The sequence below is a fragment of the Didymella exigua genome (genome assembly GCF_010094145.1).
Source record: "Didymella exigua CBS 183.55 unplaced genomic scaffold M421scaffold_46, whole genome shotgun sequence".
In the NCBI taxonomy this organism is placed as follows: Eukaryota; Fungi; Ascomycota; class Dothideomycetes; order Pleosporales; family Didymellaceae; genus Didymella; species Didymella exigua.
This window is the reverse complement of record NW_022984820.1, coordinates 102,104-127,939: the sequence shown is the minus strand read 5'-3', so window position 1 is coordinate 127,939 and position 25,836 is coordinate 102,104. Positions and strand designations below refer to the sequence as shown.

General features: G+C 52.9%; 8 protein-coding genes across 8 annotated transcripts; 3 read left to right on the top strand and 5 right to left on the bottom strand.

The window, feature by feature from the left end:
• Window positions 1-301: 301 nt before the first annotated feature.
• On the top strand, window positions 302-3,190 carry M421DRAFT_104222 (uncharacterized protein; the record flags this gene model as incomplete). Its single annotated transcript, XM_033586995.1, has 3 exons — window positions 302-701; window positions 773-2,710; window positions 3,057-3,190. 3 exons carry the CDS (start codon window positions 302-304, stop codon window positions 3,188-3,190), a joined length of 2,472 nt encoding a protein of 823 aa, XP_033444029.1.
• A 200-nt stretch (window positions 3,191-3,390) lies between these two features.
• Window positions 3,391-4,551, bottom strand: M421DRAFT_95886 (uncharacterized protein; the record flags this gene model as incomplete). Its single annotated transcript, XM_033598348.1, has 1 exon — window positions 3,391-4,551. One exon carries the CDS (start codon window positions 4,549-4,551, stop codon window positions 3,391-3,393), a length of 1,161 nt encoding a protein of 386 aa, XP_033444028.1.
• A 632-nt stretch (window positions 4,552-5,183) lies between these two features.
• M421DRAFT_74306 (uncharacterized protein) lies at window positions 5,184-6,267 on the bottom strand (the record flags this gene model as incomplete). Its single annotated transcript, XM_033597026.1, has 2 exons — window positions 5,184-6,001; window positions 6,051-6,267. The coding sequence occupies 2 exons, from the start codon at window positions 6,265-6,267 to the stop codon at window positions 5,184-5,186; spliced, it is 1,035 nt and encodes a 344-aa protein (XP_033444027.1).
• Window positions 6,268-6,843: 576 nt separating this feature from the next.
• On the bottom strand, window positions 6,844-9,224 carry M421DRAFT_74433 (glycosyltransferase family 39 protein; the record flags this gene model as incomplete). The annotated part of the gene is made up of 4 exons (XM_033597039.1): window positions 6,844-8,247; window positions 8,297-8,849; window positions 8,899-9,029; window positions 9,099-9,224. The coding sequence occupies 4 exons, from the start codon at window positions 9,222-9,224 to the stop codon at window positions 6,844-6,846; spliced, it is 2,214 nt and encodes a 737-aa protein (XP_033444026.1).
• A 313-nt stretch (window positions 9,225-9,537) lies between these two features.
• Window positions 9,538-12,806, bottom strand: M421DRAFT_405120 (uncharacterized protein). The gene is made up of 6 exons (XM_033590286.1): window positions 12,499-12,806; window positions 11,763-12,326; window positions 11,635-11,712; window positions 11,100-11,582; window positions 10,341-11,053; window positions 9,538-10,291 (listed from the first exon to the last, which is right to left on the bottom strand). The coding sequence occupies exons 1-6, from the start codon at window positions 12,606-12,608 to the stop codon at window positions 9,939-9,941; spliced, it is 2,301 nt and encodes a 766-aa protein (XP_033444025.1). The 5' UTR covers window positions 12,609-12,806; the 3' UTR covers window positions 9,538-9,938.
• A 972-nt stretch (window positions 12,807-13,778) lies between these two features.
• On the top strand, window positions 13,779-15,306 carry M421DRAFT_305346 (uncharacterized protein). Its single transcript, XM_033589149.1, has 7 exons — window positions 13,779-13,957; window positions 14,013-14,020; window positions 14,095-14,194; window positions 14,245-14,332; window positions 14,385-14,478; window positions 14,529-14,862; window positions 14,910-15,306. Exons 1-7 carry the CDS (start codon window positions 13,891-13,893, stop codon window positions 15,128-15,130), a joined length of 912 nt encoding a protein of 303 aa, XP_033444024.1. The 5' UTR covers window positions 13,779-13,890; the 3' UTR covers window positions 15,131-15,306.
• Window positions 15,307-15,714: 408 nt separating this feature from the next.
• Window positions 15,715-17,232, top strand: M421DRAFT_74408 (TFIIH basal transcription factor complex p44 subunit; the record flags this gene model as incomplete). The annotated part of the gene is made up of 2 exons (XM_033597037.1): window positions 15,715-16,943; window positions 16,992-17,232. 2 exons carry the CDS (start codon window positions 15,715-15,717, stop codon window positions 17,230-17,232), a joined length of 1,470 nt encoding a protein of 489 aa, XP_033444023.1.
• A 1,745-nt stretch (window positions 17,233-18,977) lies between these two features.
• On the bottom strand, window positions 18,978-20,251 carry M421DRAFT_425475 (glycosyltransferase family 32 protein). Its single transcript, XM_033594086.1, has one exon. It carries the CDS (start codon window positions 20,022-20,024, stop codon window positions 19,068-19,070), a length of 957 nt encoding a protein of 318 aa, XP_033444022.1. The 5' UTR covers window positions 20,025-20,251; the 3' UTR covers window positions 18,978-19,067.
• Window positions 20,252-25,836: the final 5,585 nt, after the last annotated feature.

Sequence of the window (25,836 nt, the reverse complement as noted above, 5' to 3'; positions counted from 1 at the left end):
TTCCGTGTCAGCGGTCGGCTACATGAGCTTCTTGGATCACCTTACCTGTAACGAGAAATTTGTCCGTCGAGTTCACATGTTTAGTCGTCAGGCGGTTCCTTTCAGCCCAGCTTATCCCCTTTCGTCCATTTCTTTATAAGAACCTCTCATGCCCACACTCTGTCGACTTCTTGCAGATAGCTCCTGTCCTCATGCCGTCCTACTGTCTTCAGGACTGCCACTACTTCTATCGTAGTGCCTTGCGGCTACTCAACATCTGCACCTCCATCTGCCCCCTTCACGCTTGACTGACAAAACTACCATGGCAGCTCGCACCTTTACACAGCCATCATCGCTAAACGAATCCCTGGCAACTCCCACCATGTCCAATACCAATGGTTCTGGACGCTCGATGGAGGCAGCAAAAGAGTCCCAGCAAGCTTTCTCTGCAGAAGCAAAAGCACCTTTGGCAAACTCCACAAATCCAAACTCGAAGCCGGGCATCACATTTGCTTCTCAGGACAAGCTTCCGAAGCTGCCTATTCCAGAGCTAGAAGCCTCATGCAAGAAGTACCTGGCCGCTCTCAAGCCACTTCAGTCGGCCAAAGAGCACAATGACAGCCAGCATGCGGTAGAAGACTTCCTTAAAGCGGACGGTGCTGTGCTGCAGGAGAAGCTGAAGAAGTACGCGAGTGGGAAATCGAACTACATCGAGCAGTTTTGCAAGTCCTCCACACCCCCAAACCACTCTCATCATCTCGTGGGTGGGTGACAATTTCTGACGATTGTGTAGGGTACGATTCGTACTTGAACTTTGACAACCCGGTGGTGCTCAACCTCAATCCCTTCTTCCTTCTCGAAGATGATCCGACGCCCGCTCGCAACAACCAGGTCACTCGTGCGGCCTCGCTAGTTGTCTCGGCGCTATCGTTCGTTCGAGCTGTACGACTGGAAGAACTGCCACCCGACACGATTCGAGGCCAGCCTCTTTGCATGTACCAATACTCGAGGCTGTTCGGAACAGCACGAATCCCCACAGAGAATGGATGTCAAATTGGACAGGATCCTACATCGAAGCACATCGTTGTCATGTGCTATGGTCAATTCTACTGGTTTGACGTCCTCGACGACAACAACGACCTCATCATGACTGAGAAGGACATCACGCTGAACCTGCAGTCCATCGTAGAAGATGCGCAAGAGGTTCCCATCCAGGAAGCTGCAAGGGGGGCATTGGGTGTTCTCAGCACAGAAAACCGAAAGATCTGGTCCGGCCTGAGAGATGTTCTGCACAGAGAAGAAGGCTCGAACAATTCAGACAGCCTGAACATCGTTGATTCGGCCCTGTTCATCCTGTGTCTAGACTACACAGAGCCACAGAACGGCGCGGACCTATGTACGAACATGCTCTGCGGTACTAGCAAGGTCGAGAAGGGCGTGCAGGTCGGCACCTGCACGAATCGCTGGTACGACAAGCTGCAAATTATCGTGTGCAAGAATGGAAGTGCGGGCATCAATTTCGAACACACTGGCGTTGACGGGCACACCGTTCTACGATTCGCCTCAGATGTATACACAGACACCATCCTACGATTTGCGCGAACTATCAACGGCAGTGCACCAAGCCTGTGGGCAACTCAGAGCCCCGACCCTGCGAAACGAGACCCGGACAGCTTTGGTGATGTTCAAACCACACCACACAAACTGGAGTGGGACATGGTTCCAGAGCTGAGCACAGCGCTTCGCTTCGCTGAGACACGTCTTGCGGATCTCATCCAGCAGAACGAGTTCGCAACCCTCGAGTTCCCACACTACGGCAAGAACTTCATGACATCAATGGGCTTCTCACCTGATGCCTTCGTTCAGATGGCTTTCCAGGCTGCCTATTACGGTCTATACGGTAGAGTTGAGTGCGTCTACGAGCCAGCCATGACGAAGATGTTTTACCATGGGCGAACAGAGGCCATCCGCTCGGTCACAGACGAGTCGGTAGACTTCTTGACGACCTTCTGGGGCGAGAACCCGGCAGCCGAGAAGATCGAAGCGCTTCGCAAAGCATGCCAAAAGCACACCGAGAACACCAGGGTCTGCGCTAAAGCTCAGGGACCCGATCGCCATCTCTACGCCCTCTACTGCATCTGGCAGCGCGCAATTGACGAAGACGGCGCTGAGGCAGCCAGCAGCGACGGATGGGACTCAACGCGTCCTTCAAGCCCTGATGGCGTTGCATCCCCAACCCGCAACTCCGTCATGTCGGAGAATGGCAGCATCGCTAGTTCGCCGCCAGCACCGGTACAGCACTCGATGCCCTCGCTCTTCGCCGACGGCGGCTGGGACAAGATCAACACCACAATTCTCTCCACATCTAACTGCGGTAACCCTTCACTCCGGCAATTTGGATTTGGTCCAACATCAGCGGACGGTTTCGGTGTCGGATACATCGTCAAAGACGGCTCAATCTCCATCTGCGCATCCTCCAAGCACCGTCAAACCTCGCGCTACATCGAAGCTCTCGAGAGCTACTTCCTCGAGGTGCGCAAACTCCTTCGCCAACTAAAGCGCCGTGGTACCAGCACCGACAAAATGGCCTCCCGTGCACGTGAAGCAGAAGCGCGGCCAACAGCAGGCCGCTTCAAGAGCCGCGGCCGCAACATCCTGCTCGAGGCAGGCAAGAACCAGACGCCCGCAGAAAGCGTCGCGGATGACGATGACGACGATGGTCTCGGTGGATGTAGGACTCCCCTCCCCCCTTCTCCTCCATCCCTCGACTTGGATTACACATCAAGCCTCCCCAGCACACCCTCATTGTCCATGCCCCCGACACCTCCGCACTCGCCCCCTTTCAAACCCTTGACTGCTGTGTTTGTCAGCAGTCCGCGAAAGAATACTCCCATCCTCAAGACACGTACTTTTCGAGCACCCAGCACGCCGAAGAGGTCCATGTTTTACTCTTCCTGACCCGGCATTCGCCGTTCCTCCCCAGCATCAGTATCCCCCGTAGCGCTCCCACACTACGCGTACTTCAACGTTTTTCCTGCTACCACACACCAAATTTCATTGCTGATTCCTTTTCTTAGACGGATTCTTCGACGCCGGCATGCTGCGCCAGGCGCTCAACGCAAACCGCCAGAACCAGGCTGCCGAGCCGGCAGTGGACCGTGACGTGATCAAGAGGAACGTAGGACGGAGGCTGAGATTGTCCGAGTACTAGATTTGGAACTTGGGAGATATAAGGGATGGAACCCAGTCGGAACAAGACTGTTTGATAGCGGCACAAGTGCACAGCTCGCAGCGAGCCCGTAAATCTATATACATGTGCAACGCATGCATCGATACCTCCAGCCCGGCGCCAGTAGTGCTCCGAGGTCCAGAAGTCCTGCAGCCGCACGACTCCCAGGTAAAAGACTACGTCTACGCCCCGTCCACGCTCCTCTTCAACCCGGGACTCCTGACCTTAACCCTATGCGCCCTCGTCACCAGCGCCGTACGCGCAAGAACCACCCCGGTCCTCTCAGCCACCGCACTTCCCTCGTCACAGAGCGAGGCGCACAGCGAGAGCGAGCTAGACCGCGCGCCTGCATTTGCATCGATTGAGCGCGCATAGAGCGAGTATGCATACACCGAGCCAGCACAGTCCACCCCGTTACCTGCCTCACTTGCGTGCTCGTCCGCAGCTTCGAAGACATGATCGGACTCGGGCTCGTCGGAAGGGAAACAGCTATACAGCACACTCCCCTTCCTCTCCCGCATGCTGATCCCGAGCGGCGCGGGCGGCGACCGACGCTCACTGCTTGTCAGGATACCGAGGGGCGTGAGCGAGCGACGACGCGGCGAGCGGAGCGGAAACCGGCGCTCTACCTCAGACGGTGGAGACGGGGAGCGGGAGCGTTCGAGCGGATGCGAGGGGAGGAGCGCAGACGCATCTCTTGCTCTTCCCCTGTGTGTGGTTTCTCGCGGCGAAGGGGGGCGAAATGCACTCTCGATCCCCCACTGTGCGCTCCCCACTCTGCCTTTCATCAGCCCCGTCCCTGTCTTTGCAGGACGTCGCAGCACAGGCGCCATGCAGCGCTGCATCTGCGTCGCGCCCTCGCTTCTTTCTCGCCGCTCGAGCGCCCGGACGTAGATGCGCGTCGTGTACCATTTCTCCTTCTCCCTCGGCGGGTCATCGCACAACATCCCCGTGAACGTGCGTCGAGGATCCGGCGTCCAGACTTGCCCATCCCCCTTACCAATCTCCATGTCCCGATTCGCACGAGCATCTCGCTTGCGTGGCTCGCTCCCAGAACACCCGTTGTCCCAACTCTGGACCCCGTAGCCGCGCACACGCCAGCGACCTCTGCCGTCTTTCTGCAGGGTTCTCCTGTTGCGCGATGAGGTGTGGGCGTGCGGGTCCAGCGGGACGGTGCTGCCGTGGCCTGAGTCGGTCGAGGCGGTGGTCCATGTCGGCGAGGTTGTGCGCGAGTTGTACTGCATTTTGGACGTGGGGAAGTTGAAGGGGTCGTCGAGGCCCGCGAAGACTGGGGCGTGTTTCTTTGAGGGGTGCTTGGAAGACGGTGGTGTGAAGAATGGCATGGTGCGAGTAGATACTTTCTCAGAAGCAGAAAACAGTTTGCGGTAGAGATGGTAAAGGGCGAGATGTTGAAGGTATCGAAGGGAGTCCGTGGTGGTCGATGTTGCTTGTTTGGCTGTGACGACTGACGTGGCTCCAGTGTTGAGCACGCGAACTGGTCTCGGTGGAGAATGTGGATGATTCGCCTTGATGTGTCGAGAGCAGAAGACCGCTGGCAGAATGCAAGTATGAAACAGCCTTGCATTGCGGTACTTTGCTACTTATCCCTCTTCATTGTCGCCGATATTTCCAACCCCGACCATGGCCCACCAATCTGCATACCGGAGACTTTGGACAGCCTTGCGTACATGCTGCAGGTACACAAATTGCCGCGTGTAGTGATGTCCGGGACACTTTGATATCCTCGTTTGGTGGTCGGGATGGCTCATCTCGGGGTTGGACGATGCCCGGGGACCAAGGTTTGGCTAGGCGAGTTGACCAGGCCCGAAACCCGAAGCCCAATACAGACTTTATGAACACCGAGATCGTCCAAAAGCATCTTCGCTGAGGGTCGGTCACTTCCTGATGTTGCAGATACCCGCGCGAGGTGCCATTTGGGCTCGCAGAAGTACCTCGAGGGAGTGCTATCACGCACTCAGAAAGCTTCCATCTCGACCGTGACCCGCTTGCCAAACCACTCCACAAGCTCGTCGCCCTTCTTGTCACCCCCGCTGAAGAAGTCGGTCATTCGCATGTCATCGCCGTCGTCTTCAACCGGCCAGTCAACAGTGAGGCCTGCTTTCTTCCCCTCGAGCAGCTCCTTCGCCGTGCCCCAGCTAAATCTACACTCATTTCCCCAGCCAAACACAGGATCCATATTCGCCTTCAGCCACGAGGTTGTTCGCGCATCGCTCGGGTATCCTGACCCCCATGCGATCTTGACATGTCCTTCTTTCCTCGCGTGCGCAGCAGCTTCCTCAGGCGTAAGGTACGGCTCGTAGCACACGTCGAGCGCGGCGTCTCTTGTGACTTTCGCGCAGACCGATGCAGCGCTGACAACGGGGTACAGGCTGTCGGCCTTCTTTGCCACGGTGATGGAGATTGTGGGCCAGATGCGCTCGAGCTTCTTCTGGTAGACTTCGGGCTTGCCGATTGTGTCGATGTAGATCTCCTTGACATTCACGCCGCGCGCTAGAACGCCCGCAATCAGGTCGATTGTTGCGTCCATAGCTTGTGCGTTGAGGTTGTATTGATTGGGTGAGAGCATGTGGGCAGAGATGTCCTGTGCGGAGAGGGATCGAGTAGCCCATCCACCGGCGGCGTGGAGGTCGGTGCCGGGCGTGCAGAGGGTGCGCATGAGGTTTGAGCGGACCTCTGGCGTGAGGACTTTCGAGTCGTCGAAGTGGTGTGTCTCGGCGAGGAGGGAGTGGTGGATGGGGAGGGGAAGGTAGAAGAGCGCGTACACCATGGGACCTATCGTGGTGAGCGTTGCAACAGGCAGGTCCTTCGTTCCATCACATACCCAGTACAGGTCCGCGTCCAGCTTCATCGACGCCCAAGACGCATTCGGTCGTCATATCGTCGGCGATTTGCTGCGGTATGGGCGAGAAGTGTGAGTACGACTTTCCAGAAAGGACATCGTCCTTGTGGATTGAAGGCGCAATGAAGACATTGTCTGGCGGGGTTTCCTGCTCGATATCCTGCGTCTCCATCTCCACATCTTCTAGTGTGTCGGCCATTCTGTCTGGGTTTCGACGTGTATATTGTCTTATTGATATCAATGGTGTTGGCGTAAAGTGGTAGGAGACGCGTCCCTACTGCACGCGACGCGACTGCCCCACAACGTTGATCGAAAGGACCCACACCGAGGTCACGACAGCCACGGCGCATCTCCTGGCATGCAGAAGGAAGTAGATTCGCACCTGGTGGCAATGTGCCCATACGTACATCATTCCGACAAACATCTGCGTGCAACAACTGCGGGGGGAGGGGGGGCATGTTCGTCCAGTGCGTCAACAACTGTAGCCAAGCACGTAGACGGGCACCTCTTCGCTTTCAGACAGAGTCGGATGGTGTAGGTATGATTATCACGACACTACTTCGTACGAGACCCATTCCAACGCTAAATCCCATTCTCCCGCACCAACACCTTGCTAACCAGCCAGGTCGCTAACGAGACACACGCACTCTATCCATGATCCCTACGTGTGGCAAAAAAAATGTGTTTTGGAAGTCGCAACGCAAGTAAAAAGTATTGTTACACTCGTCGTCTACCACACCACGTAGACCTCATCGCGTGTGCGGACCACACGCGTTCAGTCGGTGAACCTCCAGCTCTCGAACCACTTGAGGTGGCTCCACTGGCTGCTGGGACCGACCATGCCGAACGAGATGGCGCGGAACAGCCAGTAGAGTCCGATGATGACCGCGTACAGGACAGCGAAGATGCCCCAGCGGACCTGCTTATTGAGGTTCCTTGTTGTGAAGTCGAGACAGAAACCCATGGTCAAGATGGCGAACCACAGCGCAGGGTAGTAGTGGTGAACGTAGGTGACGCGGCCCATGGCCATGAAGGGGAGGTAGTGCAGGACCCAGCCGATGACGGGGTAGATACCAGCGTAGTGGATCTGGTCGATCTCGGCCTGCTTCAGGTCGTTGTAGCCGCGCTGCCATCGGACCACGTACCAGAGAACGATCAGGCCGAAGATGCCAAGACTGGCCGTACTGCCCCAGTACACGAAGGGGTTACCAAGGAGGAAGTACTTGACAATGTCGTCGTTCCAGCCGCACATACGGAGACCGACGTGGAGGATGGGCCATTGCCAGAAAGCAGAAGCAAGGTCGTCCTGCTTATCTGGGTCAGGGACAAGGGCGTTGTTGGATGTCATCATGGCAACGTTGAGGTGGATGAAGTCCTGGAAGAAAGGAGACTTGTAATCACCGGGGTTGCCAGGGGGCAGCTTCTCGTTGGTGTGGCTCTCGACGTTCCAGTGGGTGTAGACATCACGGGGGTTGTTCTGCTTGACGCAAGTGGTCTCGATCTGCTTGAAACCCCACTGAGGCAGGTTGACGTTGCCGGCGCGGAGGTAGCAGCCCAAGTCCTTGTGCTTGAAGCGCAGAGCGGTTGTCAGAGTACGGATCCGCGAGTGGTCCCTCGAGGCGGCGTCACGAACGACTTCGACGACCCAGTGATCCTTTGTGTCACCGACTGTAGTGTTGCCGTAGCAAGAAACTTCGTAGTCGGCCTTTGTAACGGGAGCAGCGACCGAGTGGGAGTGGAGGTTGCGGCCGGTCTGCGCGTGAATGAGACGGATGACGTCGCCGTTGCCGGGATAGCGGAGTTCCTCATCGGCCTCGAATGGGACCTCGTGGCGATTGGGGTAGAAGAACCAGTCGTTGTTGGAATCCTTGTGGTGGTAGCAGGTAATCTGCTGCTGAGTCGAGCCTTCAGGGTAGGTTTGGACGTGGGAGTGGAGCAGACCTCCTCCGTAACCCATGTTCTTCAACGTGGCGCGCGAGCCGTATGCGATCTCGAGCGGGCTGTTCTTTCCGACTTCAGTACCACGGAGGTTGGCCTGGAAGAGCGAGCTCATTTGTGCGTCGCCGGGACCGCTGTTCTCGAGGATCAAGAAATGGAGATAGAACGAGAAGGTGTAGACAGCGAGAGGAATGAGGATGAGACTGAAAACGCGGAAGGCGACGTGGGTGACAAGTTCCATCTGCTCACGTCAGCTTTTCGAGATTATAGAGTCCCCGAGGGAGTCGTACCTTGGGCATCTTGAGGTCGCCAAACTTGTTCCAGAGGTCCTCGATGGTGTAGAGGCCAACCAGAGCAGTAACGAAGAAACCAACCCACTTGACACTGCATACGCATCCAATTGACACACCAGTCAGCATCAACCACAGTCCCCACTCGGGAGAGAAGGGATCATGCTGCTGGCGGTGGAACTTGGACCAGCAAAAGACGGTGGTGAAGGTGAAGCAGAGAAGCATAGAGTCGAGGAGAATGAAGCGACTGATGGTGGTGTACGAGTTCTCGCAGAGAACGGCCAAGGTGACGAACCAGACAGTGGGCCTGCGGAAGTTCAACTCTTTCGCGGTGAAATAGGCCAGAGGCACGCAGACAGCGCCAAACGCAGCGTTGAACAGACGCATGAAGGTGTAGTTCAGCTCCTCAGGGTACGTTTCGCCGGACTTGAACTCGAAGGAGCCGTTGTATCCTGCGAGATAGCCAGAGAGACCGACGAGCATCTTGCCGAGGGGAGGGTGGACATCGAAGTAGAACTCGCGCTTGAGGTAGTGGGACCCGAATTTGCCAAAACTGTTTCCTATCAGATTGCGCCACTAATATTAGTCGAGCTGCTGCTTACTGAGCCTCGTCCCAGGTGACAATTGGCGAAAGACCGATCTTGTACATGCGCGTGAAGAAAGCGAGCGCGGTGAAGATGAGCGGGGCCCAGATGAACTCGTACTCGTCGAGGAAGGCCAGGAGCTCGAAAGGCTGGAGTTTGTCAGCTAATCGATTCTTCGTGGTGGTCATGATCCTGGCAGATCCTGGCAGAGCGCGCACCTTCTCCTTGGATTTCTCCTTAATCTGAGCTGTGTTCACGACGGGCGAAGCTATCTGGCCAGCTACGTTTCTCCTCCGCAGCTCCTCCGCCTGCGCGTCAGCGCCCGTTGTTCGCGCTGTCGCCATGTTGTGTAAGAAGGTTGAATACGCCTGCGTTCTGGGTGTGCCCGTGGTAGACAGTGTCAAGAGAGGATTCGTGGCTGGACGAGGGCAGCTGCGAGGGGTGCGTAGCGCGAGATGCACTTGCTGCCGTGCGCGGGTAAGGCTGTCTCACAAACCTAGAACACGTCTGCTGTTAAGCACGACAGACTCCAAAAGTGACGGAGTAGAAAGATCCCAGGGGAAATGCAAGCACGAGAAATGCTCACGGTGAAGAGCAACGTCGGACGGCCCCTGCGGTGCGGTAGGGAGATCAATTGCTAGATTCCCGAAATAGTTTCCAGAGTTCGGGGGAGCTGCATTTGCCTAGCGCCATCTGTAGGGGGAACTTGCTGACACCTGGCCTCTGTTCCCACGTGAAAGCTGACGTACTCGTGTTCGCAAAGGGGTCATGGAATTACTCGGAGTGAAATCCTTGACGCCACAATCCATGGTTCAGAAGCCGAACAGTGAGATCCGAACAGCTTTTATTGACAATCGAATCGCCGTCTCGAACAGAATAGCAGTACAATGCTTACGCTTTCCAGCCTCTATCCCCCAAAAATGCTTCGCCCCTTCTATCAACCAAAACTTACATGTCGAGCAGCCTGGCTCGTGGATATCAAACCATGTCGCTTGCAACGAAGACCAGAGTATGCAAAAGTGTCCAGTAAATGCCAATCAGTGAGATGTTGCAAACGTCTACTCCTCATCCTGCCCAACAGGCTTGTACTTCCCGCCAGCGCTGCCGTTGTCTCCCTTGCCTCTTTTGACCATGTTTGAGATCCAGCCGCCGACGCCATCTCCGTTCTCGGACTTGGGAGGAGACCTGCCGTTCTCGAGATCAGGCGGTTCGATGTCGAGGCCAGGGATGGCAGCTTCGGCAGCGAGACGGGAGCCGCCGCGTTCGGATGTACGACCACGGCCGCTGCCGCTCATCAAGGACTCCACCTCGGCCTGCTGTTGCGGTGTGGCTGCAACTGTTGTGGCGTCTCCGAAGAGCGAGTTCATGTCTTCGAGGCGGACGTTGGCGGTCTCTGGGTAGATGAAGTAGACTGGACATAATTAGCGAGGTACTGAGAGACTGCAAAGAACTCAGCTTACCAACGACGAAACTAACAGCGCAGAAGAACGCATGAATGAGGTACAGGCGCCACTGGATAGCTTCCTGCAATATAGGTGTCATTTCGCCGACCAGCCAGTTAAAGGCCCAGTTAGTCGCGGTACTCAGACTGGCGCCCTTCGCACGAATGCTGAGGGGCAGAATCTCTGGCGGGTACAGCCATGGGATGGGACCCCATGAGTATCCGAATGCCGCGTTGTATATCATCACAAAGATGACGACCATGTTCGGTGTCCAGCTCGCCTGCAGGAAGATGAAGTAGGAGATAGCAGACAGCGATATAACCATCATCAAGGCTCCAGAAAGCAGGATCTTTCGACGACCCAGAGTGTCTACGACGTACCACGGCGGAATTGTGGACAGGAGATATGTGATCGCGTTGATACCAGTCATTAGAATGGCCTGGCGACCGTACCAACCCGCTTCTTCGAATACAAGCGGCGCATAGTATGAGATGACGTTGATACCGTTGAGTTGTGCGAGGGCTTGGGCGGACATGGCGATGAAGACACGCTTGTAGTAGCGTCTAAACATGTCGCTATACGAGCGTTCACCTTCTTGTCGCTGGAGCAGCACGTTCATCTTAATCTCTCGGTATTCATCGCGGGCTTTGGGGTTATGGATGTCACCCTTTCCGTACAGATTAGCGATGACTACGATACCCTCTTCGTCATGGTCATTGTCTAGAAGCCATCTGTTGGTTGTCAGTATGATCCATACACCTGCTGAAGACAACGCACCTTGGCGACTCGCAGATTAGAAAACTGCCCAGAGCCAGTAGACTGCCCATGACACACTGCACGAATAACGGGATTCTCCAGGAATAGTCGCTCTTGATGTAGCTGCAGAAGTAGTCAACCCAGACACTGCATGCGTATCCGGCAATGTTGCCGGTGAACTCGATGCAACCCATCTTTCCACGGTTGTGGGGCGGTGAGATCTCAGACTGGTACACGGGTACTATCGTAGACAGCGTTCCCACACCGAGACCGGCGACGATTCTCCCCAAGAGCATCATGGGCATGCCATTGGCGAAGGTCTGGAAAGCGCCACCAACGACAAAGATAAGCGAGCCGTACAGAATGGTCTTACGGCGTCCGAGGATGTCTCCGATCTTGCCGACCAGGATGGATGAGATGAATGCGCCAACTTCCAGGATAGCTACCATGCTGCCCAGCTCGACGGCTGTGGGCTGGTTGAAGTAGTCCTTGAAGTATATACCGCTGTATGCTTGGTCAGACATGCTTCAGCACGGAGGGATGCGGGGCGGCGTACGTGATGATACCAGACATGACTCCCTGGTCGTAGCCAAAGAGAAACACGCCTAACGAGACGAAGACACTGGTGAAGTAGCTGTTCCGTGTCAGTACGGTCGTTGCCAGTAGCTGTGCGGCTCCGCCTACATGAGCTTCTTCCCGTGCAGCCCGTGGATACGGGACGGTCCATCGTTGGGTGCCATGATTCGAGCAAGGAGCTTCTCTGCCTTCGAGATAGTTCGTGGGCCGGGGTCTGGTATCTCGATGTCCTCGAGTCGGAGTTCACGGTGGCCCTTTTCGTGGAGGCTGTTCTGCGACGCGAAGCGGGCGTGCTTCTTGTGGCGGTGCTGCGGGGGGAGGTGGCTCTCCAAGCGGATGGCGAGCGGGTCTTCCTGGTCGGCAAGCTGGTCGACGAGATCGCCGGTGTCGCTCCAGAGCGAGAGGTCGTCGGAGAGCGAGGACGGGGTGTCGAACGAGGACCGCGCGCTATCCTTATCGTTGTCGAGCAGATAAGCGGAATCGCTGTCACGGGGGCGTGAGGACGAGCTCAGGTTATGGAGAGGGATGTTCGCAGGTCTCCGACTGCTGCCCGCGTTGAAAGGAATGGTGAAGGTTGCAGGCTGAGGGAGCAGCCGACTCCAGTGCAGTGGATCTGGAGAAGGGTCGAAAGGCGGTCGCGAGTGACGTCCGCGGGTGCAGGGCGAAGTGGGCCTAGGGCTTTAGCGGTCAAGGGCGGTCACATTGGACGGCAGTGGGACTGAATAGAGCACGATACGGCACAAGTAGGCTTCGTGATCAGGGAAACGTGAGCCTCCCTGTCAGCTTGTGGCTTGAGCCCTGAAAACCGCTGATGTTCCTGCTGGACTTGGCGCTCCTTTCCTACTCGGGCCGGGCTTGCACCGCGGAGGAGTGCTGGCTGCTGTTGGCCAGGTTGTAACTCGTTGAAGCAGCCTGCTGCGCAATGATGTCGCCGCGCAGGCTACCACGGAACATGTCTGCTTAGAGGCTCAAAACTCCTTATCTCTGGGTTCAAAGCCGCAGTGCTTTCCACTTCCACGGAGAATTGCAACGCTGCAAGTGCAGCATTACTCGAGAAACACCACACCGATGTATACGTCTCACAGCAGGACGCGCTGATCGCGGTTACTAGCTGTCAACAGAGCTGCCTCGCCAAAGGTGCACGGCAGGAACACCGCGATAACAACTTCGAGTATTCCAATACCGATCGTCGAAACGTGTCATAGCATAGAACATATCAATCAGCCGTACACCGGGAGCCCACGTGCGAGGAACGCGCGTAGACCGCTGCGGGTGCGAGCCTCGAAACACCGCTGCCTCTCACGAGTGAAACACAGTGCGGCTGTTGCACCTCTGCCACCACGTCCGCGTCGAGAGGGCTGCGTTAATGAGCTTCAACACGTCTGGCGAATGCTTTGGCTGCGACGAGCACGTGAGAGACCACTTGCAGAGTCGCTTCGGCTGCCCTGGAGGTCTACAAAGGTGGCTGGCGTGCTGGCTGGCGATCATTGCTGCACAAACGCGAACGCTGTGCGTCCTGACGTGCATCTGCCAGACTTAGCCAGGTAGAGCGGTCGGTGTTGAACAAGTCATCGTTCTCATACAACATCTGGATGGGTAATCGCTGGAGTCGTGATTGCAGAGCGTCAACAAATCAGTGACGATGGCGTACCCACTTATTACGATCTCAGCCATGTTTGTTGCTATGGAGTCGCGGCTCGAAGGCGCTGCTCTGCCGCCAGACACCTTCCGCAAGAGCGCTGATCGACCTGAAACATGCCTAGTGCAGCAGCTCCTGCGGCCGTGATTGGCTGCACCTTTGATTGCCGGCCCGTTCGCTGGTTCATTCGTCTTCGTGTCGTGAATCGTGATGGGCAGTGTGAGGCGTGAGGAACCTGTTTGGCAGCGCAGCAACTTCCAGGATTCTTCTCCAGACCACTGCATGCCCAAAGGCGAAAGGTCGATTCACCCATCTCTCACCTGCGCCAAACTCGGGTCGCGTCAAGGGTGTCGTAAAACGCACGATCCCTGATCTTAGCCCTCTGCTTGGCTTCTGAAGCAAGAAACGGGCCCGCTGCACACCAGCCACCGTACCAGCAGCAGCACATCATCTCTTAGACCCGCACCGTTCCTTCACTATCTACCCTCGCTACCTTTGCCCTGTCAGGACTGCCATATCCACTCGCTGCCTGAGCACCACCCTGCAATTCGGACTCGACGATCACTCCTGCTGCAGCTGCGCTGCGGATAGCCAGCCATGTCGAGGTACGGAAAGTTTGACGACTTTTGTCGCGACACGGGCAACAGCTGGTCGACCCTGCCAGGTAAGACACCACCCTCACATCGCGACACACGTTTGCAAGATACTAATTGTCGTAGTATGCTATGTATGTTGCGCCTGCGCCTGACCCCTGGTCTGACCCATTGTTCGCGCGCGCGCCGCTAACCGCCATGACCGCAGCTCTTCGCCCAAGCACCCACAAGAAACGGAGGAGGATGGGAGGGAGGCTGCACTCTGGAAGGCTTCTCTGTCGGCGGTGGCAACAGGCTGCACAACCTGGGTCAGTGAAAGACAACACTTGCGCTATTGCAAGTAAGCTGATTGGCGCAGGATCAATAATACTATGTGGTATCGCAATCGCCACCACCTTCTTCTTGCTTTGGAGGTCTGAAAGGAAGAAGGCGGCCGTTGGACGAAGGTGCGCAATTGGAAGGACAAACAGCATCGACCTGAAGACTGACTCTTGACAGAGAAATGCAACTCTTCCTCCTCGGTTACATCATCGTCTCCATCTGCGAGATCTTCACCATTGGCGGCTTCCCTCTGAACAACTCCGTGCGTCTGGTAAGTAGTATACTTTGGGCAATGGTGACGACGAGCTGACTGCTCCACAGGCATTCGTCGCTGTGCACATCGCTGCCATCGTTGCAACATCCTGGATCCTCATGCTTAATGGCTTGGTCGGTTATCAACTCTTGGACGACGGCACCCCCATCTCCATTGGCTTGCTCTTGCTCTCTGCTATCATACTCTTCGTCGGAACCGGGTATATCGCCCTCGATACGGGGTTCAGCTGGACCGGTTACTGGGATGACACCCTCTCAGGAGAGAACCAAGCCTATGCCCTCTACACCCTTTACCAATTGGTTCCTCTGGTCTTCCTGGTCATCTTCTTCTGCTTGGAGTCATTCCTTGTCCTCCGCGTTCTTGGAGAGCGCAAACCAATGCGTACGCACCCCGAGCACACATCTTGAACTTTTGCTAACAACCTCTAGTCTACCTACTTGGCGCAGCTCTCCTCTTCGCCATTGGTCAGATATTCCAATACGTAATCAGCGTCCACATCTGCTCCGGCACCAACGGCAAGATCAACGGTGGTCTCTTCGAGACTCTTTTCACGCTTCTCTCTGTTGTGATGATCTGGGTCTTCTGGTCGAGCATCACTGAAGACGACTGGCCAATGCCCACAGTTGCTGGATCCGGCACGTATAACTGATGACCGGACAGGACATGTGGTGGGTGTACAAGATACGGCGTAATGTTTCATGATTTGTCTAGCATAGCGTATACCATTTTGGGAATCTTCGGACGCCTTACGCGTCATGCTGCTAGTTCACGATACACAGATAATGTTTTTTTGGAAAAAATGATAGTTTTATGTACTGATCGAATTCTCATGCAAAACGTGAGAACGCGTTCCATCACGTGCGCACGCATTCCAAGGATCGATCTCCAATCGACCGCTGACGCCTCACGAAGCTGACACCTGTCAGGTCCTAGCAAGACATTGGCTGAACTTACTTTGCGCGGAGAATGCGCCGCTCAACCTCGCCTTAAAAGAATCTTCAGGAACAACTGCAAATGAAAGCACGCGACGTCATCTACATTATTCCTCCGTCGCGCACCTCAGCTCATAGCATCGCCCCACACTTTCGTCCGACCTCACTTCTACCTCCAGTACACAGCATACGCTCTTCAGTTGTTAGACAGCCATTTTGATTGCGGACATAGCAGCATAGCGCCGCCGGCGGTCGCTGCTACGAGTACGGACAAAGCTCACGAGCACACCCACCACGCGTGATGGCTGACTCGGACTACTCCTACGATGGCGACGAGGTTTCCGGCGAAGAGTATGTTGGCTCTCGAGCTAGCTCAAGCAGACCAGCACAGCCAGCAGCAGTGAGCGGGAGAAACCATGCCGGCAAAGAGGCTGCGCCGAAGCCAGCGCGCAAAGCGTGGGAGACCGAGGACTCCCGAACAGTCGAGAAGACAATGGCGCGCGGTAACGACGATGATATAGGGCAGAGTGTGCAAGAGCGAGAGGAGGAGCGCAAGCGCAAGCGGCTACGGAAAGATACAAAACCCTTCCAGAGAGGCATAATACGGCACGTAGTGCTGGTACTGGACCTGTCAGAGGCTATGCTGGAGAAGGACATGCGGCCGAACCGCTTCTATACGATGATCAACTATACGCAAGACTATGTCCGCGAGTTCTTTGAGCAAAACCCAATCTCCCAGATGAGTGTCCTCGGCATGCACGACGGCATATGCATACGAGTCTCCGAGCTCTCAGGCAACCCCGCAGAGCACGCAGCGGCGATCTTGGGATTGCGCAGTAAGGAGACTGGCAAGGAGCCCAAGGGCGCACCTAGTCTGCAGAACGCCCTCGAACTCGCGCGTGCAACGCTATATCACACACCAAACCACGGTACAAGAGAGGTTATCGTGGTCTTTGGCTCCCTCCTTTCTCTCGATCCCGGCGACATTCACCAGACCATCAAAGCGTGCGTGCTCGACCGCATAAGAGTAAGCGTGATAGGCATGGGTGCACGCCTCAAGATTTGCCAGGAGATAGTAACGCGGACAAACGCCGGGGATGAAAGCGAATACACGATCGCAACCGACCAGGAAATGCTTAAGGAGCTTCTCATCGCAACGACCACACCGCCCGTCATACGCTCAGACACCGCCTCCACCCCTCAGCAGTCCGAGAAAGGCGCAGCACTGATGATGATGGGGTTCCCATCTCGCGTTGTGGAAGACACACCCACAATATGCGCATGCCACGGCAACCTCACACTGGGCGGCTACACATGCTCCCGGTGCAGTGCAAAAGTATGCTCACTCCCCGTGACATGTCCCAGCTGCCAGCTCACCCTCCTCCTCTCAACGCATCTGGCGCGCAGCTACCACCACCTGTTCCCTCTGCGCAATTGGGCCACGGTCTCCTGGCAACGCGCCCGCGAAAAAGATTCAAAAGACTGTGTGGCCTGCCTCACCACCTTCCCCAAGATACTGTCGAAACAGGAGTTGGCCGCGAGGGCACTCAAGAAGAGGAGGCAGTCTACAACAGGCAGCATGCTGAACGGGCATGCAGAGGGGAAAACACAGGCAGAAGACGAAGAGAATGGAGAGCAGCATGCAAGCGAGAGCGCCAGATATGAGTGCCGGTCTTGCGAAAGCCACTTTTGCATCGACTGCGATGTGTTCTGCCATATGGTGCTGCATAATTGCCCCGGGTGTTTGAGTAGACTGGACCCAGGCGTGATTGCTGATGCGGATGCGGATGCGAATGGAGATGTGATTATGAGTGGGTAATAGCGGTAGAGCATACTCAAGCAAAGACAAGGTGTGCCCTGCAATGAGCTCTTATGTCTGGTTTCCCCTGTCCTGCATTTTGCCTCGCTTCATCACTCTCCCTCCGCACGAAAGCTTGAGACACTCAATAAGTTGGCACCCAGATTATACATGTTTTGAGCAAACGGAAACTGCTTCCGTATCCAACCAATCATACTCAGGCTCACCAGGTTAGAAAAGCGACCAACAAGGACTCCGATTCGAAGACTCCAATCCGCTACATACGGACGACCGCAGACGCAAGACTTAGGTGGTGGAGATCCAGCACTTCATGGACGCGCCTGGGTCCTGCACGAGTAGCTTTTCTCTCCTCGAATGCTCTTTTTTCCACGCAGGTCAGCTTAAGTAGGACTGTCTCACTATGCATGGCTCTGAAGGCTCTCCTAAGTCTGGCATAACAAGGCTGGACTTGTTGTTGAAATATGTTCGTAGCAGCATCACGGACGAGTTTGAGTTTTTCGAAAACGACACGGCCAAAGAGGGAGAATTCGCAGACTCGAGTTTCTGGGCTCGGATGAAGCATCAGTACTGGTGTAACCTCGTTATGAACCATACGCATCGAGAAATGACCCAGTCAAGCAACAGACGGGTGGCCCTTGCTGAAATAGCGTAAGCACTCAGTCGACACATAAAGAACAAATATCTTGCCGGGCTATAACGGGAGTATCTCTTCATCGGCCTACTATAGAGTCAACCACACAACGAGACGTTCTTGATAAGTTCAACAACTAACTTCGATATCGAGCGTATTGAGTACATCCGCCACAAGGAAGCTCTTGCACCAAGCTGGTCCTGGGCATCTGTTACTGCACCGGTACTGTGCGGGCAGAATTAGATGCCTAGTTTCGACCGCATCTGTAGTGTGGAGGATGTCAAGGTGTCTGGCACAATCTGCGGCCACATTCGCAAAGGACACGTCAACGTCATATATCCATACTCCATCCGCGAAACTGTAATAAAGCTTCCACCTGTGACCGCACCCCGACCTGCAGGTCGTCTCGATCTCGAGCACATGATCTTCAAAAGATTGATTCTTCTATCCATTCCAGTACTTTCTCCTTCAGCCCATCACCCGGACCCAAACAATGCCATTGACATCAATTGCACTCGACGTAGGGGTCCTTTGTGCTTCGTGCGCAGAACGTTCAGGCCCGACGAGATGACGAGCCCACGCAAGAGGTCACATTCATAGCAATCGCCCAACATCACTTGGGCGAGCAGCTCGCCAGGCAAATGAGCTCTCACCAGGACCACGACTAAGTCAGCATCCAGGCTCTTGCACTCGTACTGCAGGCGACGCTAAAAGAACCTAGAGGCGCGTCGGCCTTGCTGTATGTGATAGTTACGCGTGGTATGGATACCTGTGCGGCTAGAAAGACGACCAAACGAGGCGTATCACTTCGTCGCGTGAGTGGGAGCGAGGATTTCGTGTCGGTGACGACGTGTGGGAAGGGGCTTGTAGAAAGATGTGGTGGGATGACATGGAGTTCCCCAAGTGCAATGAAAGGGTTAGTGGGGGTGGAGAGGATGGGAGGTGGAAGCAAGGGCATGTATACCAGAGCGACATGTTGCCCGATTTGAACATGTATAAGGCTGGCGCGCAGATCGAGGAGAGGGCGGTCGTCGTTATCTGACAGCATTAAAACGAGCATAGGCCCATCTAACGCACAATCAGCTTCGCTAAAATACTTCAAGCCGTTCTGGAGAGTCCTTCTCGGTGATCACGCCACGAGTAGATGGCATCCCAGCGCTGTCAAATAGTCGCTTACAAAACACTCAGCAAAAGGAGATGTGACTCACTCCCCATCTGAACCGTTCTTCCACATCCCAGCATAGTGATGTGTCACCAACCGCGGCGGTAACAGACCCGATCCACCACCTTTCTTCGAATAATCATTCATCGACGCCGCAAACGATCGCCCTGGCATAACTAACACATCACCGAGAAGCACCGGCTGCAAAATCTCCCTAGCTTCATCTAGGCTCACAGTCCTATTCAAGGTATGCTCCAGACTCTCAAACACGCCTGTCGTCAGACGTCCCGGCCCCGAGAAACCCACAGCATCACCCGTCAAATTCAACGTCACATTCCCCATGCTGACACGATGCTCCTTCATCACGCCACGCAAGGCATCAACAATCCTCTCAATCACAGCCAACACATGCGGACTCCGCGGCCTCGCCATAATCGCCCAGCTCGCAAACTGGCTCATGCCCAAAGACGGCCCTACATCAAACGCCCAGCCCACAACTAGTCCAGCCTTTTCTCGGAACTCGGACGCTATCCACTCGTCAATCGGCACTTCCTCGCAGGACACGTTCGGGTCTAACCACACTCCTCCTTGGTCGTATAGCATCATGTAGCGCAGCATATCGGCTTTCAGAACCGGCACGGTCAGGCCCGAGTATGCTTCGAGGATGTTGGCGCGGTTGGAGAACGCGGCGGAGACGGAGTGTTCGGCATCTTCATCTGTAAGAAATCGGACGTCGTAGTCTGGATTTGCAGTGATGCAGCTATTGGTCCATGCAGTGATTTCGTTGTTGCGGCCCCGTGGGCCAACTTTGTACCATAAAGTTTTGGGTATGGGGGAGGTTGGTCCCGGGGGAAAGGGGAGGATGAGATGTTGTATGTCGCGGGAGATCGCGCTGGTGCTGGTGTAGAAGTGGTAGACTGAAGCGAGGGTGCAGAGAGCAAGGAGGGTGAAGTAGGTGAAGGCTTCGCGTGAGAGCGAAGCCTTGCGGGAGAAGAACATTTCTCACATGCGAATGAAAAGACAAGACAGGATGAAGAGGCACGACAAGATAAATGGTGAGGGGACTGTTTGGTTTAGCTTAGGGGTATCCGTGGTTAGTGGCATTCCGGGGTTGATATTTCAAGGCAAGGGAGCACACGTTGTACCTCGAGTGCTAGAACGCGACGCTCTGCAATTCGGGACCCCATGACCGCTAAGAACTCGATGATCTGCAAAGATCGCTTCCCATCAACGTCACTTCTTCATGGTTGCAGCTTGCTCTCTTTGCATTGCTAATTTCTCACTTCCCTCAAATTGAAGTTATTCAATGAAGCGAGCATTTGCCCTTATCTTTCCTCAGCTCAATTTAGCACTACATCTCTCAGTCCAAGAAATTCGAGCTTGAAGGGTTGGACATTTGAGGGCGCTGGTGCAAGCGCTCGTTACTAAGACCACACGGGTAAGAAAGCGCGTTTAAATTGACCTAAATGAGCGCTTTGCAAACGTTGAAGTGATTAAGGCTGCGATGGCTCTGGCTGCTGCTCAAGAGGCAGAAAACGCTGCCAAAAACCCAGAAAAAGAAGCTGAGAAAGCAGCTAAGGAAGTAGCAGCCTGCACTCTTGATTCTATGTGTACAGTATACCAATTATAAGCGTTGTGGTTAAGTTATCGCGATTCAAAGTGAGGTAGTTACATTTGGTTGGGTGGCCGGAAAGTACGGGTGGCCGGAAAGCACCTTACCCAGCTTAGATCAGACTCACTGGAAACCATGCCCGGAGTTGTTGGAAGGAACAGCTTGTCAATGTAGGGTGCAAAAAGAACATCAAAAACATACAACAGCGGGTATTCGCTAGTGGTCACCCACCTAACTACTAATCCGCCGGTACGTTGCTTAAATAGGGCTGAGCGAACGGGAAGCCTTGTTTTCAACGTCCTATGGTCGTATGTGGAAGGAAAACGAGAACATATACAATATATACCAAATTTTACGAGTCCTCAATTCGACTTCACCACATCCACCAGCACAATGATCTCCAGTCCCTCACTCGACTCTACGACCATCTAGCCATCTATTAATTAATATAGCATTCTCCAATGGTCTGATACTTGGATTAGTCTTGCTGAGCAACGTTACTTAGTCAATACTTACTAATAGGTTCCTGGCAGCTAGCCCACCCAGTCCCGTTTGCTCCCTGGACTCAGATTCTTATTCCTACAAGTTAACCTCCAACAGCACTCTAATTATAAACTAACAAGCTTTTAACTTAACAGTGCGTTTTAACTTTTTACATAGGTCACAAACCCTATCAACTAAGTCTCCTAATCGCGTCACAATCTCTACTACTAGCAATAATACTTCATTAAAGTGTATTTACAAGCATTGTGAGAGTACACCACATTTGCTTACGATACACGTTAGAGGGTTTCTGTCCAGTCCCTTCCCATCAGTGTCCTGATATAGATCCCTTATTCTGCTACCCCAGCGGACGGTGGCTTTGGAATGAGCGTGAGCAATTGGCAGCCTAATATCGTCATTTTGACGTGCCCAGTCTCCAGAAACTGGCTTATCAAGCCCTTGCCACAGAAAAGTGTATATCGTTTAAGAAGATTGGCGAAGGCAACTACAATAAGGCATACCGCCTTAAGATAGAGAACGGCCAAAAGGTCATCGCAAAAGTACCTCACCCCAACGCTGGTCCACAGGTACTTACTACTTAATTAGAAGTAGCAACTATAGAGTTTTCTCAAACCGTCTTGAACATACCTGTCCTAAAAATTCTTGCTTAGAGTGCTACAACCAAAACCCTGTTCAGGCAGAATATATTATTATAGAAGAAGCAATTAGCTCCCAACTCCACAAATTCTAGCAGGGTCTTTTACTGCGATTAAAATCTAACATTATTTGTAAGTTTGTAGATATTAAAAGAAAGTTGCTCTTAATCTCTGTTACTAAGTATGATCCAGCCTGCTCTAATACTTAATTTATGATCAACTTAGCTCATACATGCTAGCAGATTGGGATTGCTATATTTTGAGGATTGTGGGATTACAGGATGTGAGCCTGCTATTGTCATAGCTTGTCCGCGAGATGTCGTCAATCACGTTAAATTACATTGTTCTAGGCTGGCGGAATGGGTATACTCCAACGTCCTTCGTGGGTACCCCCCAAAACTTTGTCAATAATACATGGATTCTAGCGAAATAGGGCTTAAAAGAAAGAGAAAAACTACCTCTACATTTCTGTAGTAGAGGGTTTTGTTATAACTATTAAACTGCACAAGCTAGAGGCTAGAAAAGGTTAAAAAAGGGGGGGTACCTAGCAAGCATACCCATTAATAGGTATACTTTGCTAGGTAGTGTTGATAACTCAGCTAATACTAGGCGGAATGAGCTAATTCTTTTTTTATTAGAAGGCGCAATACTAGGCGCTTCTATCGAATAATAGATTATGTAAGCGTATCTCTGCTAGTTAAGAAGCTATAAGCCAAAACGTAAAAAAGCATACCCTACCCATCCGCCAGCCTACATTGTTCCATTGAACCCATCACTTGGAGAGAATTCTAGAAGGAACAACATAGTAACATGCAACACTATAGTCCTTGTTAGTGTCTAGACGCTCATAAGATTTAGGATTTGACTAAAATTAATTACAGGGATATTTTCTGCAGACTACCTAGAATCTATCACTTGTTGTGAGATCAACTAGATCAACTCTCACGCAAATCTACAAGAACCCAAAAAATTACTATAGCAGTACATGCATGAGTTTAGAGCAAAATTTCCTAGAGGCTTACACGGCTTTGTTGGAAAAGTTCCTATCAGCAATTCCGCACATCGCGCCCCAAGGCCCAGAGCTTATTTCTCCTAGACTTTGGCACCCAGATTTTCATGCTGGCAACATTTGCATCAACGGTCAAGCCCAGATCTCATGCATCATCAACTGGCAGGGAGCATGGACTGCCCTAGTGTTTATCAGAGCCAATCCACTGTTGCTTTTAGATTATAGGATTAACATGTTAGTGAAGCTCTCAATAACTTCAAAACGCTCAATAATGCTACCAAAGATTAACTCAGATACCAAGTGTCTTAATCTGTCTTAATTTAAGCGTACAAAACGTTGATAGTGGAGAAGAACCCTCTAATGCACAAGGTGATGCGGCATCCTCATGGTCAGACTCTTAAGCAATTAGAAGCTTTTATTAGCTCTACCTAGGACAGTTGTCTCTTTCCTTTTAAGAATGCTTAATTCATGTTAAGAGGTATATTGCCCTATCCCTTTTTTTTGCGCTTCCCAGCTTACTATTCAAATTAGAGAATAGGACTATTTTAGTACTGACATACCGTGTCTGTATAATTTCTTAGTAGAACAAATCTAGCAACATAACAAAGATGTAGAGATGTTTAACAAAAGCTAGGAGTTTTGGAGCAGGTTACAGGGTGTGCTGACTGATAAGGGTTATACACTAAACAAGACTTTTAGTAAGGCAGTTAAGATACTCTAGGATTTCAGGAAACTAGGCTAGGTAATTTAGAGGGTGACGAGCGATGCAAATTTGTAACCACGTGGCTCAGATCATATAGTATCCTATTGTAGCAGGCACACTGCCTGATGGGCAAGTGCACTTACCTTAGAGCTGAGAGCTCTTTTAGAAGAACATCACACAACACAACAATAGATAGTAATACAATTGTTAATTATAGTCTCTAACCAACACTGCTCACACAGTTACAAAATTTAATAGGAAAACGCACTGGATAGCAGATCTTGGTAGACCGCGTAGCTGATATATCTTAAAAAATGGGTGTAGACAGTAACAGTATCATGAGTGAGGCCAAGATAATCATCAGTTGTCCGCATGGCTCATGCGCTGGTCTTGTAAGACTGTGCATTGTTGGAGACAATAAGGACGCAATCAGCACAGAGTTCTACGCTCTGAATTAGAACTTGTATAAGCTTGGCTACCTAGTGTTCGGCCACCCATAGTGTTCGGCCACCCACCAACTCCGCGTCACTTTCAATCAACGCGTATTTTCTCCACCACCACCTGCTCAAAATAGACACCCGTGAGACTGCTATACAATCTACTATCGCTGATCTTAATTCTGGTGTTGAAAAAAGCCAGCGTGCAGTCTGTAAGAAGTGGGGCGTTCCCTAATCGTCGCTCCAAGAGCGCCTCAATGGCCGCGTCCCCAACGCGATAGCTCACCACCACGAGCAGCGATTGACTCCGGAGCAAGAGGAGTTCCTTGTGGAGTGGATTCTTGACGAGGATACACGTGCACAGCCTCCATCTCACGCTCGCGTGCGTGAGATGGCCACTCAAATCCTGCGTATGAACAGCAATACCCAACTACTTGGCAAACGATAGATACCTTACTTTCTTGCACAGCAGCCACGCGTTGCATTAGTAGTTAGCAGGAAAATTAAGAGTGCGCGCACTACTGCAGCTAATTACAATACTATTAAAGAGTGGCTTAATCACTTTGATCACATCACAAGGGAGCTAGGCATACAGTGTAAGAACATGTGGAATATAGATAAGACTAGCGTCGCACTTAGTGTATGTACTAACCACCAAGTCCTTGCGGATACGCATAAGAAGAAGGCTTACAAAGGCTCACCAGAATCGCGTGAGTGGGTCTCTATTATAGAGTGTATTAACGCTGTTGGCACAAAGCTGCAGTGCCTCGTCATCTTCAAAGGCGTACACCTCTAAACCACGTGGATTCCCTCAATCAATACACTAGACTAGCTATACACAACCTCAATAAATAGGTAGACTTTAAACGCTATAGGTTTAGAGTAGTTACAGCGTATTTTTATACTAAATACCTCACCATTACAGAGCGGCCACTGGCTGCTTATTCTTAATGGCCACAGCTCCCATATACCTATTGACTTCATGTAGGAGTGCAGAGAGAATAAGATACACCTTCTCTACCTACCTGCACACTCATCACACCTTCTTTAGCCGCTAGACCTTGCTGCTTTCTCAGTACTAAAGTCGCGCTATTGCCAGGAGATCAGCGCGCTCTCTGCGCTTGATGACGCAGCACCAGTTAAGAAAGAGCGCTTTGTTGTCTGCTACAACAAAGCGCGAGAGGAGAGCTTCAATAAGAGAGTAATTAGAGCCAGCTGGAAGGCTGCTGGGCTGGTACCGTATAGGCCTTCACTAGTTCTTAACTCATCTCAGATATCTAGACGCCCAAGTACTCCACCACCAGCTAATCAACGTGGAGCAACCTTAGAGGCAGTATTTAAGACACCACAAAGCGCCCAGCACCTATTACGCACGCAGAAGAGGTTGCTGGAATCAGAGAACCTCTTGCGAGGTACCTAGTTAGTGCTTAGCAAAGCAGCCAAGGCAATTACTCTTACTAACGCCAGGTTCGCTAGGCTTCAGGCAGAGAATTAACAACTTAAATATCTACTAGATAGTACTAAGAGTACACAGCCGAGAAAGCGCGTTCAAATAGACCCAAATAAGCGCTTCAGCAACATAGAGGACATCAAGGCTGCTCATGATCGCGTGGCGGCTCAAGCGAGAGAAAACGCTGCCTCAACACCAGAAAAAGCAGCTGAGATTGCAGCCAAGGCAGCAGAAGCCTGCAGCCTTGAGTCTATGTGTACAGTAATTCAATTCTAAGCGTGGTGGTTGAGAAATTGCGACTCCAAATTGAGTTGGTTGCATTGGTGAGGTGGCCGAACACTAGGGGTGGCCAAACACTACCGGTAGTTACCGTGCCGGAGCTCGTGCCGCACGGTTCCGCGTTCCGCACGCAGCACCCACCTCACGCACCATAGCAAAATGAGGCTGTAGAAACAGCCACG

Excerpts from the sequence above, each read along its gene's own strand:
- M421DRAFT_425475 (XM_033594086.1), bottom strand. The coding sequence starts at position 20,024 with ATGTTCTTCTCCCGCAAGGCTTCGCTCTCACGCGAAGCCTTCACCTAC.
- M421DRAFT_305346 (XM_033589149.1), top strand. The coding sequence starts at position 13,891 with ATGTCGAGGTACGGAAAGTTTGACGACTTTTGTCGCGACACGGGCAAC. Across the intron at positions 14,195-14,244 it reads CAACAGGCTGCACAACCTGG|GATCAATAATACTATGTGGT; the intron begins GTCAGTGAAAGA and ends TGATTGGCGCAG. Across the intron at positions 14,333-14,384 it reads AAGGCGGCCGTTGGACGAAG|AGAAATGCAACTCTTCCTCC; the intron begins GTGCGCAATTGG and ends GACTCTTGACAG.
- M421DRAFT_405120 (XM_033590286.1), bottom strand. The coding sequence starts at position 12,608 with ATGTTCCGTGGTAGCCTGCGCGGCGACATCATTGCGCAGCAGGCTGCT. Across the intron at positions 12,327-12,498 it reads GCGGTGCAAGCCCGGCCCGA|GCCCACTTCGCCCTGCACCC; the intron begins GTAGGAAAGGAG and ends CTAAAGCCCTAG. Across the intron at positions 11,583-11,634 it reads GTCATGTCTGGTATCATCAC|CGGTATATACTTCAAGGACT; the intron begins GTACGCCGCCCC and ends CCAAGCATACAG.